The following is a 14,033-nucleotide window of genomic DNA, read 5'->3' on the forward strand; positions in this document are numbered from 1 at the left end:
CCGGATAAAAAACGATCTCAGGTACGAGAATACCATCAGCTCAGTACTCAACACTTCTGTGTTGATATGAATTATGATCATTGATATGGTCATAATCATAAATTAACTGTTTACAAAACCTTATTTTTTTCTAAGGATTTATACTCCAGGAGCAGATTACCTAAGCTGTATATGGCAAAACCTTTCGGAATTTTGGGTCCTCAATGCTTTTCAACTTCGTACTTCATTTGGCCTTTTTAACGTTTTTGATTCGAGCGTCACTGAAGAGAGTTCTGTAGACGAAACACTCGTCTGGCGTACAAAAGTTTAACCCTGATATCTATGATGAGCTTATTTACTAAAAGCAATTTGATTCTCTCCTAGAGTACCAAAAAAGTATTTCGGATTTAACTGAAAATCCAATTCCCAATCTTCAGTTTATAGCCTTTTACTTCATTTATTTCGGTGTTGTTTTTTTTCATTTTTTTATGTCTTACGTAGAATGCTGATTTGTAAACCATTTATAAAGAGAATCAATCAATACAACACCTACTACTTCGCTATTATTCTGGGGTAACGAATATGGCCATCACTACATCTTATAGTTATTTAACCAAGTTGAAAGAAACCATATTATCATTGTATGTACAGGGATACATTAGATATTAGATTATGGACATATCGTATAGGAAGTCAAAATTTCAAAAAAAATTTCTTCTCATGCCAATAAAGTAGCAGTTCAATGAAAATAACCCTTTATGAATTCCGTGCATCCTAAGCCCATCTTTGGGTTTACCTTTCTCAGGGATGCTTTAACTTAAACATTTAGAACCAAGGATATAAATACAAAGTGCAAAAACAACAGAAAAAATAATTGTTTATTTAGAATTATTCATAAAACGTCGTCAGTTATTTTCCTATAGCAGAATCGAAAGCTGAAGTATTGACTATGCATCTGGAAATTACACACCACATGTAGGACACTGAAAATATTATAATTCATTAACAATATGGTACGTTCATATTCACACAAAAAAAATGATATTTGCACATATAATATGTAGTCAATTTATGAATTTGATGACGAAAGAGGAAAATAGTATAATGTGGATTACTCATAATGAGTACTCTTTTGTATATTCTTAGAACGTTTACAAGTTATACCAGAGTGTATTAATTTAGATAACTTTTGGAGAGACTGGACGTTAAAGGGGCATTAGCTATCAAATTCATGTTCACCGATATGACCCAAATTATAATTTTTAATTATAAAATACTATAATGAATATCCAATTACAAGAAGTCAAAAAGAAACAATTAACAATACAGGGGCTCGATATAATGCATCTGCATTTCGTACGTATTTTAGACCAGACGCCATCTAACTATCCATCGAGATGACTTCCGAAGACTGCCGACGGTCATATAACCCTCTATAAACATAAATATAAATATGAATAGGTAGTGAGCATGTGCAATCGGATTTATCTAGGTCTGTTTGATTTCATATTATAGGTTAGAATATATGTAAATCATTGGTTTATCTGTATGAGAATGATTTATTGTGTGCCGGATCAGTCAACGGAATGGTTATTCATGGTGGCTCCCTTGTTTCATATTTCAATGTTGACCTTTTTTTCTTTTTAATGAATGAGACACACGGTGAACACATACGCACCCATCTCCTCTAAAGGTCATATTAAAAGTTTGCATTAATACATATTCAAATGAGTTGAATTATTGACTCGCAAGTCAATAATATACCAGTGATGTTTTGTTTTAGCTTATTTTGTCGAAATTGAAACATACTTACTGCTTATATCGAAATTTCATTTTTTTATTCCGCTTTTAAAAATGTTAAACAAAAACAAGCCATATTTAAATTTTTTGTCGAATTCCTTGCTAATGCCCTATTAAATATTGGTCATGTATATATAACCCGATATAAACATAAATATAAATATAAATAGGTAGTGAGCACATGCTATTTAAATGCATAAAAGAATATAGAAGATGTTACGTCAATAGTTGAAATCAATATTCATTTTTGAATTTTGATTACTTATTTTCACATATGAAATATTGAATTAAATGTAAATTGAAACTTACTACTAGATCCAGCATCATCTGCGTCTAAAATAAAATGTCAATTAACAAATTACGGTTAGACAATATTGAACGTGAGAAATAAAAAGTGAAACAGCTAGATGTCGTTTTTGTGTTGTTGTGTAAACGTCTAAAACGTATGTCCAATCTTGTTACTGATGATATTAAAGAAACTTATGTCAGTTTACTCTCTGTAGGATCTTTTTTCTATGTTCGTATCCTTATTAACGTTATTGCTATGCATTAATTTTCTCAGCAGTTTAACCAGATTAATAATGCAACAGAATGGACAATGTGCTTTTGAGGTAAAATGTTTGGGTAAAACCTAATATTGTTTGAATAAAAAACACATTATATATGAAGTATCAATTATCAAAAAGAGAATTTTTTATAAATATCGTTACTATCCAAATTGGCTAGCTCCATGTTTGATTGAATAACAAATAACGTAAAGTTCACAATTTACCTCTCCGTTGTTTATTGCCAGGGGTGATGTCAGCATAGAGTGATGTGTAATCTTTACAAAATGCTGCTACTTTAGGTCCAGCTAACGTCCTAACGTCGTCATACGTCAATTTTCTAGGTACTAAGCTTAGGATGTGATCATGAACCTCAGTGGTTATACCCTGTATTATTATGATCATATATAAGAAAAAAGGTGGTATTTCAGTAAATATAAAGGATCAAATACAAGTATTGATTTTGTACAATTCGTATAGGGAACTGTATAACTTTACTGTATATTGTGATAATATAGTATTATCTCTTTCATTATGTTCAACTTTTTGATGAATTTAACAAACATGATGGTTATTATGAGATTTTGAATATAGCAATCTAGCAACCGATTTAGACTAGCATCGTTTTTGTTGTATATATGCATCTAATCGTAAAGTCATTTACAGATTTCCCTCTAATTCTTAATATGAATGTTTTATATATGTATATGAATTTTTTTCAATTCCATATGAATAATAAGGACAAAAACAACAACTTGAAGGTTGCATCTCAAATGAACACTTACGATTCTGTATTGCTTGTCTGTTCCCATTGGTACTGGAGATTTCGTTATAACACATGTCTGTTTGTTTATATCTTTAAGTGCGCCATAACCCTGTTAATGGTCACCAGTATCGTAAAACGTATTCGTATGCTGTTTTTTGTTAATACATTGGAATAGCAAATATAATTTTCTAACATTAAGGATTTTGTTTTTATTCTCTAAAACACTGTTAATGCAGTAATGGTAATACCAATTAACATTCATTTAACAATTCGCTATAAGAAATTACTGCATCCTCGGAGAATTATATAAATGTACAAGGGTCCGGACTGAGAGTCCTTAATTTCTGCATTCTTTAAAACTTTTAGGGCATTAGGGCATTTTCTTTTTATCTTTTAAGAATAATGCTTATTTTGTAAAATTCTAATGAAAATGATCGTACTATCAAATTTTCATGTAATTTGGCGATTTATTTATTCTATACATCAATGATTTCTGTAATCAGTAGTGTATAAGATAATTCTTTTATTTTCTACAGTTGTTCCTTATACTTTTGCATCCCATTATTCTCTATTCTTTATATTTTTTGCTAATTTTTTCTCAATTGATTATTTTTTTGGCCGTTATTCTCTATTCTGTGAACCCCATCCAGACTTTCATGTATATTTCAAAAAGCAAAATCTTAATCATAAGGTTTGAAATGGTTATATTTTTCATTTTTCCATTTAAGGTCGCATGAGACAGTTGACTTTATTAAATGTTTCTGACACTCATCCCAATATGTGTCTTTAAACAGAACAGAAAACGAAATTTGAGATGTTGATATTTTTTCATTAAATAACTGTTCCTCTAAACCTCTTTGCTATGCATACCGTATTGTAATCGTGGAAATTAACTGTTTGGATGCCATTCTTGTATTTAGACACATCCCCAACGATAGCTAGGACAGTTTTGTCTTTAGAGTCATGTATAACATCCATAGCTACTGTGTGTCCCTGGTGATCAATTTCAACTAAGTGATTGACCTATGAAAATAAAAGGGTGAAAGACATCTTTTCATTTACATGTACAAAATCGGCTTATTGATGAAATACTATTAGTTATTAACTGAGCATGAGGTTATGTATGTGTAAATTGTAAACTAATGTTTCAAAGGTAGTGACATCACAAAACTGTATACTTACTTTTGATGGGAAATCGGCGTAATTCAAGTTTGAAAAAATTATAAGCACCTTACGAAAGAAACTTTTATAATAAAAAATAAAGACTGGCCTATTTCGTTCTATACAATAAAACCTTATTATGGAACAGAAATAACGATGAAATGTATATAAAATACACTAACGATAAAATTACTGCAGAAAACAATAATATCTCTTTAGCTTTTGTAATGATATATTTAGAAAAATTATGTGAATTTCCTACGTAATCATATATGTTTGATCTATTACTCATTTGACTAATTTATAATTTCTAAATAAAGTTGTTATCTTAGTATTTTTCTTAAATACCAGTACAAAAACATCGCTGTATAACTGACCAACTGGTTCTAGCTTTGACAAAAATCAGATAGAGGATTATGTAATGGTTAGTTTCTATTCAGATCGGTCAATGGATTCAATTTAACATATGCTTTTGTTTAAATATGTTTGAAAATATGCATGTAAAGCATTTAAAAATGAAAAAAATTCTTTCGGAAAGTATTTTCTACTGTTCTTCAATTTTAAGGCATTGCCGCTGATATGTTTAAGACGCCATATAAGCTTAAAAAGACAATGAGTTACAAATTAATGTTAGAAATACGGTAAACTTTTTACTCACTTCTGGGCTAGCTCCCACACTAACAAGCAACAATGTTACTAATCCAATTATCATGTTCCTGGTGTTGAGCTTTAAAAGATAATTGCAAAAACCTTTATATAACAGCATAAACGGCATTAAAATAATTGTTTTTTTTCTGGGTTATGGTGTTCCCGTCATATTATTGTGAAAATATATGTCAAAATAAATCGTTCCTATTTTTTGTACTTACATTTTAATGATCAGTGCTAAATGATTATAATCTTTTGAATGAACAATGCTAGTATTTAAATTTATAGGAACATTAACATATACGTCATATGAAAGTGAGTAATTGCAACATTGGACAAAATTCCAATTTTTCGTCGTGGCAGTTTTTTCGACATCAGATGTTACAGTACAATATGAAACTCAATACTAGAATTTTTAAACTTAGGAAATCATTTTTTTTTTGGGAATTAGTAAATTATTTTAAATATTCTCAATTCGATTTTAATCAGTTCTTTCGTTTACTGAAATCTTCCAAGATATTTGATGAAAAAGAAAACATTTTCACTAATAATAATCATACACTAGATTTGTACTTATGGGTCATTGCTAGGGGTGGATCCAGGGTCCGATGAAAGGGGAGGCAACATAATTGTTAAAAATGGTGAAAGTAGTGCAGATTTTTTTGACGACTTTAAGCATAAAAAAACAAAAAAAAACCAAAAAATTGCTTCCTGGATCTGCCACTGCTTGCAAGGATTGACTTTTGTATAACAATTTGGTCATCACTGAATTTCGGCTCTTTATATGTTAAATACGCAATCCACGTTTGTTCGAAATGGGGACTTTAAATCCAGTGCCTCATGTAGGGGGATTGTCATGCTCTCATCTTGCAACAACTCTCTGATGATTCCTTGGAGACATATTGCAAGCGAAATTTATGACCCTTTCCAGGATAATATTTTTTTTTGCATAACCTACCTACATATCAGGTTTTTACTTGTTTTTGTGTTGAATATGCTTGAAATATTTGATACTGGACGTTCTGCAAGCAACAATCAATCATGCATGTTCTCTTTATGACGACGACTTCAAAGTGACTAAATTTTACATATATAAGATAAAGAATCAAAAATAGGAATCCAAAAAAAATCCTTCCGAAAATCTATACAATACATAAAGGAAAGTTGCGGAAACATTTTATATGGACATATGCATAAACACCTCATTAATGTACTAATTCTGTTTATATTTGATGGTACTTTCTCATTCGCATATCTTTGTTAGATAGCTTAGTTGTTAACATAATTTATCTCTTTCTAAAATAAACTATGTATATTTAACTTTATTGAGTCTTAGCTTTACGCTGATAAATGTTCTAGGTTGCTGCGATAGGACAGGTTTATGCAGACAATGAATCAAAAAGTCAAAAAATACATTTATAGAAATTAAATTCTTTTTATTGTTAAATGACATTGGTAAAATGATATTGTATTCCAGGAAATTGTTTTGGAGGTTATCACTTAAATCTATAAATAAAACACGAACAGCTGTCATTGATCATTTTTTACCAGTAGTGTCACAGTTTGATATTTAGTATGTCCAATAAATGTGACATAAATCAAATACCTTTTGAATACATCAAAGAGAGTTCTTGCTAACATCAGCAGCACAGACGGTTTTGTTTTTTCCGTTTGATAGTTGAAATGAATTAAAAATCGCATACTGTTGGTACCAAACGTTTTCGAAGAGTTTTTCTTTAGAAAAGCGTATCGTACACGGCAAGGGAAAAACTCCAAAGAGTTTAATTGAAAGTCATTTGATCGGTATTGCAAAAACAATAAAGATAACGGAAACAGTCACATATTTTACATATATTTCTTTGGGTTGTTCTAACAACATTTACTTCAACTTTTCACCAAACCAGCATAATTAAAAACATTTTCATTCGACTCGGTATGATTTCGGAAATGGGCTTTCCAATAGTCAAATGAACGAATTAACTCGATGATAAAACGAGCTACGATGTCAGATCTTATATGATATATGCTTAAAATAGATTAAGTTTCCGAGCATGTCGCTTTACTCATTTCCAAGGGAAATCTAAATACAAAAAGATTCCTTGCCTGACTATATATCAATGTAAAATTTTGTCTCTTAAGGTTAAAAAGGAAGGAATATATATTTTGCAAACAATGATCATTTGTTAAAAGATTTGATCAAACAAAAACATTTAATATAAAATAAAACTAAATGATGTCTACAGATAAAAAAAAACCCAAAACAACACGTGTTTATTTCATAAACTGTCAAACTATAAAACTTTTACTTCCTTTTACTAGCACTAATACTGGGTTGATACCACTGCTGGTGGACTGTCGACGAGGGTATCATCAGCCCAGTAGTCAGTGCGTCGGTACTGACATGATTTATAAAAATCTTATCTTAACTCCCGGTTGAAAAATTAAAAAATTATTAAGAAACTTAGGTTTGAATTACCTCAGGCAAAGTTATTTTCAGATGGATTTGGTTATTCCTTTTCGGTGTCTTTCAGTTATATTGCTCTTAACTTTTCTAAGTATTCATACATCTCTGCTTTTAAATGTTTAGGTTTGAACTTCCTAATGAAGATAAATCCAGAAAAACGCTTCGACCTAAACAAAATTGCAAAGGGTTGTTTCTTTTTTACAAAAGACATTTTACACCCAGTGTAGAAAATAAGACGACAGGCGGTTGGAATGCACTAGGCAGAAAGTTCGAAAGATAAAAATAAAGATGTCGGTATAATATGTACGAAAATAAACTCTATTATTCTTGTGTAATTTGTGTCCTCAATTATGCATTAAGTATGATGATACATAAAATTTCATGCAATAGAATATCCAAAGTAAATCAATTCTTTATTTATTTAGTGTATTCGCCTATTCCCGTTCTTCATGGAGATTTTGGATGGATCCTAAATCAGTTTCGAAGATGGGTTATCATAATAAGATATTGAAGTACGTAATGTATAACAAATGTTCGGGGCCTCGGTGGCCTAGTGGTTTAAGTAGTCGAACTACTGTATTACTAGCCTGTCAACAATGAGGTTGTGAGTTCGAATCCCGAACGTGGTAGGTGCATTCGACTCTAATCTTAATTGACTAGGATTGTCAGTTTTCCTACCGAACGTCGGTGGTTCCCTTCAGGCACTCCGGCTTCCTCAACCAATAAAACGTGACCACGACGAAATAGCTCAATAGTGCTGAAAGTGGCATTAAAAATAAATCAATCAAAATAACAAAGGTTCTGTTTGATATTGACTATAACCGCTATACAGATAACTGGTGTAGTAAATTGCAGGATATTTCTACAAACTTCACACATTATTTTGAATAACAAACTCTTGTCGGTTCGAAAATTGTTGAGCGTCTACACTCAAACATAAGGGGATTCTGTGCATTATGTATCGAACTTCGTACAAAGATCACTTTCAAAAGCTGAATTTAGATAAATCAGAAAGTTTGCGTTTAGCCTTTAAGATTAGTAACAGGACTGTGAATCGATAAACGACCAACAGAAAGGGTTTATAGCTTTGTGCTGCTGAGGTTTTTGAAAATGTTACACAATTTTTATTTGTCTATTCATTGATACTGGTGATATTTGGTGAACTTTTTATAAATGACCCTATATGATCGATGGACAGTAGCAAAACAATAAAGTTTTAATGGTAAAGCATACCCGAGAACTGGCAAGTACACTGTACAGGCATACCGTAAAAGGCGTAATCATTTTTACATATAAATTCTAAGATAATTTACTTTAATTAACAGTAAGATAATTTCTTCCCTAAGTGGAACATTGCTAGTCCGTGATATTCAAAATGGGTATAATATCTAAGGTAACTTATAGGTTAATGCGGAGAGGTGTTCTAATAAAAAGAGGTGTTCTAATAAAAAAGAATTCTTTTTCTATCAAACTAGTCTGATTCAAGGTTTGAATAAACACAAGAACTGAAAAATGATAAATGAACAAATGAATTTAACGTCGCTCCGTTATCTTCGAACCAGTCATTAAAGATGCAGATATCATTTTGAATTAAATTGTTAATACAACTTAAATTGAATTTAAGAAAGTTTATAATAATTTTTAAATTTTCGATAAAAATTTACAGTTCCAAGTATTGAGTTCATATTATACTGTAACATCTGATGTCGGAAATAAATACTGCCACGACGAAAAATTGGAAGTGTGATCAATGTTGCAATTACTCATTTTAATATGACGCATTTGGTAATTTTCCTATAAATTCATTATACATTCAATAGATTATAATCATTTAGCACTGAACTTTTAAAAGGTAGGTACAAAAAACATACGCACTAATACAAATCCCGAATGAAATATTATTTTGACGCCGCTTATGCTGTAATATATCTATTTGCTTTTATCTTTTTTTTTAGTCTAAAACATGAATATGATAATTGGATTAGCCACATTGTTGCTTGTGAGTGTTGGAGCTGTCCCAGAAGTGAGTAAATAATTTGTTGTATTTTAAACATCAATCGAAACTCATTATCTTTTATAAGCTTATACTACTGTTGCCTTTATTTAGAGTCTTTGACATGTAAGAAGCAATGATTCTTAAAAGGAACAGTAGAAAATATTTTCCCGAAGAACTGTTTTCATGTGTTTAAGAACTAAAAATATTTAACCATTATGTATTAAATTGAATTCATCAACCGATCGGGGGAAAAATGAAAGTTACAATAATCCTTTATTTGATTTTAGAAACTGTCATCCCTGACTAAAAAATACGTATCTTCAAAGGGATGATTTATGAGTTTTAATCATGTTTTTTAAAGTGCACAATATTAGTCAAATGTAAAACGATTACTTATTTATTAGAAAAAGTTAGTATTATTTCTTCAGCAAAAGTTAAATTATTTAGAAAATATTGAGTGCCGAAAAAAGTCATAAAAATATTCAATTACTCAATATACCGTAAAACAATGTTATCTATTATGTGCAAACATTTTAAATGCTTTTCTTTCTTTGAATACTTTTTTATTCAGTTGCATAATTAGTGTAATGGTTAGGAACGAAATATCCTAGTCGTTTTTTTTATATTACAAATTTGATTTTTGTAATGGGCTTGTCTGTTATTTAAATAAAATTAGTCGATTTCCAATCAAAACTAAGTATAAAACAATATATATAATCTTTGAAACAGTCTTTCACAATTCACACATATATGATACCATTTTCAGTTATTTACTAACAATATTTCAAGAAATAGCAGCGTTTGTAAATGAAATTGAAGAGTTGTCATTTATCTTTTATTTTCACAGGTCAATCACCTAGTAGAAATTGATCACCAAGGACACACAGTAGCCATGGATGTTATACATGACTCTAAAGACAAAACTGTCTTAGCCATCGTTGGTGATGTTTCTAAATACAAGAATGGCATCCAAACAGTAAATTTCCACGATTATAATACGGTATGTATAGCTAAAGAGATGCAGAGGAACAGTTATTTAATGAAAAATATCACCTAATCAAATTTCGTTTTTCGTTCTGTTTACAGACACAGATGGTGATCAGTGGCAGACACATTTAATAAATTCAACTGCCTCATGCGACATTAAATGGATTTACCTTTATTTTATGTCTTTTTTGGTCATATAGCTCCTTAACTGTTTCCGTTCTTATATATCTTGCGCTTCAAATATTCAGCTTTGAGTGTTCCATGTGAAGGTAAACCCAGTAAAGCGCTCCGAACGCATGAAATTTTTAAATTGATGTTTTCATTTTGTTTTAGCTTGGTCGTTTCAGGATTCAGTGGAGTATGGATTATTTCATTGATAGTACACCAAACTGAAAATAATTGCATTGGTCGAATATCCATTGTTCAGGACTTAATTAACCAATCATAATATGTTGGCAAACGCTTCACCAAACAAATATAATTATGAGAGATGCTGAAGTTTCTGAAACAAAGAAGTGTCCATTTTGAATTTGAATTTGTAAATACTAAAGTGTTTTAAAGAATAAAAATAAAATCCTTGATTGTATTGACCAAAACAGAATTCAATAATGCATATATATTTAACAATTCTGGTGGTCATTAACAGGGTTATGGCGCACTTAAAGATATAAACAAACAGACATGTGTTATAACGAAATCTCCAGTACCAATGGGGACAGACAAGCAATACAGAGTCGTAAGTGTTTATTTGTAATGCAACCCCAGAGTTGGTTTTTAATTATTTCATTTATTTGGGTTGTTAAAAACATTTACAAAATATTGAAACTATAGGAAATAGTTAAATAATATACAGATTAGCTGCACGAATAAAACAAAAACTATATATTAATCTTAAACGATTGCTAGGTGGCTTTTTATGTTCAACATTTTCAAAATGTTAATTTGAAAATATTTTGTTGGATTCATAAAAAAGTATAAAAAGAAGCGGACGGTACCTAGAGGACATTCAAAAATAATAAATCGAAGAAAAACACCGCCATGGCAAAGCAAAACGACAAAAAGACGAACAAATTCACAAAACACTGCACAGAAAACAAAAAAATGAGCAACACGGATCCAATTATAACCCTTTGGGTGAAGTCAGTTTATCTGAAGGGTTAAGCAGTTCCTGCTCCACATGTGACACCCATCGTGGTGCTCATGCAAGTACACATCCGGTGAAAAGTTTCATTCGGTGATGTCGCAGTCGCGGAAAAGAGGACGCGATTGTACTTTTGACAGTTAGAACAAATCCGTGGTTATCTATGACACCGATATTAAACATAGTAAAAAAGATAATACTATATGAGTCTTAACAATATTCCCAAAAGTAATACGCAATAACCTTTAGTAAATTTTACAAAATCAATGTTTGAATGTTGCCTATTGATTGTTATTGAAATAGAACTTTCTTTTCATATATGCTCATCATAACACAGGGTATAACCACTGAGGTTCATGATCACATCCTAAGCTTAGTACCTAGAAAACTGACGTATGAAGACGTTAGAACGTTAGCTGGGCCAAAGGTAGCGGCATTTTGTAAAGATTACACATCACTATATGCTGACATCACTCCTGCCAATAAACAGCGGAGAGGTAATATTTGTGAACATTATTTATTCCTCAGTCAAAAAAGAAGCGTATACATTTTGTTAGTATGCCATGTATTAACATTTTACAACTGTTACTTAATTTAGGCAATATCCTTTAATTCAACCAATTTATGCTTTAATACAAACATTTTATCTTCCAAGCACATTGTACATTCTGCTGTTTTATTCATCTGGTTTCACCACTGAGAAAATATGCGCCGCTATAAAATGTATAAGAATACAAACCTAAAAAGGTCTACAAGTAGTAAAAGTACATGACTTTATTAAAAACAAAAGTTAATAGAAAGGACACACTTTATTGAGACGTGTACCCACCAACACAAACACAAAATCTGCTGTTTTATATTTTTTTCTTATAGTCAATATTGCCTGACCGTAATTTGTCAACAGTCATTTTATTTCAGCCGCAGATGATGCTGGATCAAGTAGTAAGTTTTACTTTACTTAAGGAATGACTGTAATATATTTTTTCTGTCTATGAAGAAATAACATCAAAAATGTGTTGCACACTGAATAACCCGTGTAGCGGGTTATTTTAAAGTGTACACCACATTTTTTATGTTAGAAAAAAATATTACAGTCATTTCTTATAATTTAATTCAAAATTCCGTTTTAAACCGGAGTAAACCATGAAAAAACGTTGATGACGTCACGGTCACATGACAAAATTATGTCTATGAGCTGATAAACAAAACAACGTCAGCCAATCAGAAGACGCGTTTCATCCAAAATTAAATTATATTTAAATGACAATGGGAAAATTATGTTACAACTTCTATCTCTTTTATAACATTTTTTATACATGAACGAAATGTAAGTTATTGTTTTTGCAAAAATCATTTAATAATCTCTGATACAGTTAGTTAACGTTCTTAGAAAGTACAAAACAAGTACTTATTTGAATTATGAACTGGGGAATAGAAATATGGTCACTACAGGTCTTCTTCCGACTGGCAGTAAAATCCTTGCGTTTGGCTGTGCGGGATGTATCCAGTACACAGCCAAGTCCGGTCAGAATTGGGACGTTAAATTCGATGCCTCGTTTAGAGGGAGTTCCATGCTCTGTGCACCTTAAGAACTCTTGGAACAACTTTTTGAGGGGCCCGTAGGAGGCCTGATTCAAGGCAAAATTTCAGTCCCTATCCAATATACCCTCATTTTCCAGTGGCAGTCGAAATTTTCCCGACCTTCATCCCTGACGGCCTCCACTACAAGTCCTACCTATTGTATTTATTGTTAATTTGTTCTCGTCCTGAACATGCATGAAATATTTGCCACTGGACGTTAAGCAACCAACAATCAATCAATTGAATTTTGATATTTTCTGTTTAAAATATATTTTCTTGTTCTCGTCTATAATAGATTGACAACTTAACTGGTGTCCAAATATAATTATTTGATGATACATATGAAAATGCTATTTTTTAAAGAATTGTAATTTTTTTTTAGTGTCCTACATGTGGTGTGTCATTTCAACTTGTTTTGTCAATACTGCAGCTTTAGATTCGGCTATAGGAAAATAACCAAAGACGTGTTAGGTATAATTTTAGATAAATGAAATTTAAAAAAAATGTTATTGTTTTTTTTTTAAACATTGTAACATTAAATGAAATGCTACTTACTACCTTAGTAGAAGAAAGAGTGTTGCAATTTTGACTCCCCTACACTTTTTTTTGTTCATCGATTGAATGTAGCCTTACACGTTCACGGCCAATCACCGGATTATAATATGATTTTTAGCTCACCTGGCCCAAAAGGGCCAAGTGAGCTTTTCTCATTACTTGGCGTCCGTCGTCCGTTAACTTTTATAAAAATCTTCTCCTCTGAAACTACTGGGCCAAATTAAACCAAACTTGGCCTAAATCATCCTTATGGTATCTAGTTTAAGAAAAATGTATCCGATGATCCCGCCCATTAACCAAGATGGCCGCCATGGCTCAAAATAGAACATGGGGGTAAAATGCAGCTTTTGGCTTATATCTCTGAAACTAAAGCATTTAGAGCAAATCTGACATTGAGTACAAATGTTCAT

General features: G+C 31.2%; 2 protein-coding genes across 2 annotated transcripts; one reads left to right on the forward strand and one right to left on the reverse strand.

The window, feature by feature from the left end:
• Positions 1-843: 843 nt before the first annotated feature.
• LOC127701610 (uncharacterized) lies at positions 844-5,172 on the reverse strand. Its single transcript, XM_052205574.1, has 7 exons — positions 5,121-5,172; positions 4,910-4,978; positions 3,961-4,113; positions 3,110-3,199; positions 2,552-2,711; positions 2,089-2,112; positions 844-962 (listed from the first exon to the last, which is right to left on the reverse strand). The coding sequence occupies exons 2-7, from the start codon at positions 4,961-4,963 to the stop codon at positions 889-891; spliced, it is 555 nt and encodes a 184-aa protein (XP_052061534.1). The 5' UTR covers positions 4,964-4,978; positions 5,121-5,172; the 3' UTR covers positions 844-888.
• Positions 5,173-9,160: 3,988 nt separating this feature from the next.
• On the forward strand, positions 9,161-13,572 carry LOC127701609 (uncharacterized). Its single transcript, XM_052205573.1, has 7 exons — positions 9,161-9,215; positions 9,319-9,386; positions 10,207-10,359; positions 10,993-11,082; positions 11,825-11,984; positions 12,406-12,429; positions 13,451-13,572. The coding sequence occupies exons 2-7, from the start codon at positions 9,327-9,329 to the stop codon at positions 13,522-13,524; spliced, it is 561 nt and encodes a 186-aa protein (XP_052061533.1). The 5' UTR covers positions 9,161-9,215; positions 9,319-9,326; the 3' UTR covers positions 13,525-13,572.
• Positions 13,573-14,033: the final 461 nt, after the last annotated feature.

Source organism: Mytilus californianus, unplaced genomic scaffold (genome assembly GCF_021869535.1).
Source record: "Mytilus californianus isolate M0D057914Y unplaced genomic scaffold, xbMytCali1.0.p SCAF_5, whole genome shotgun sequence".
Lineage (NCBI taxonomy): Eukaryota > Metazoa > Mollusca > Bivalvia > Mytilida > Mytilidae > Mytilus > Mytilus californianus.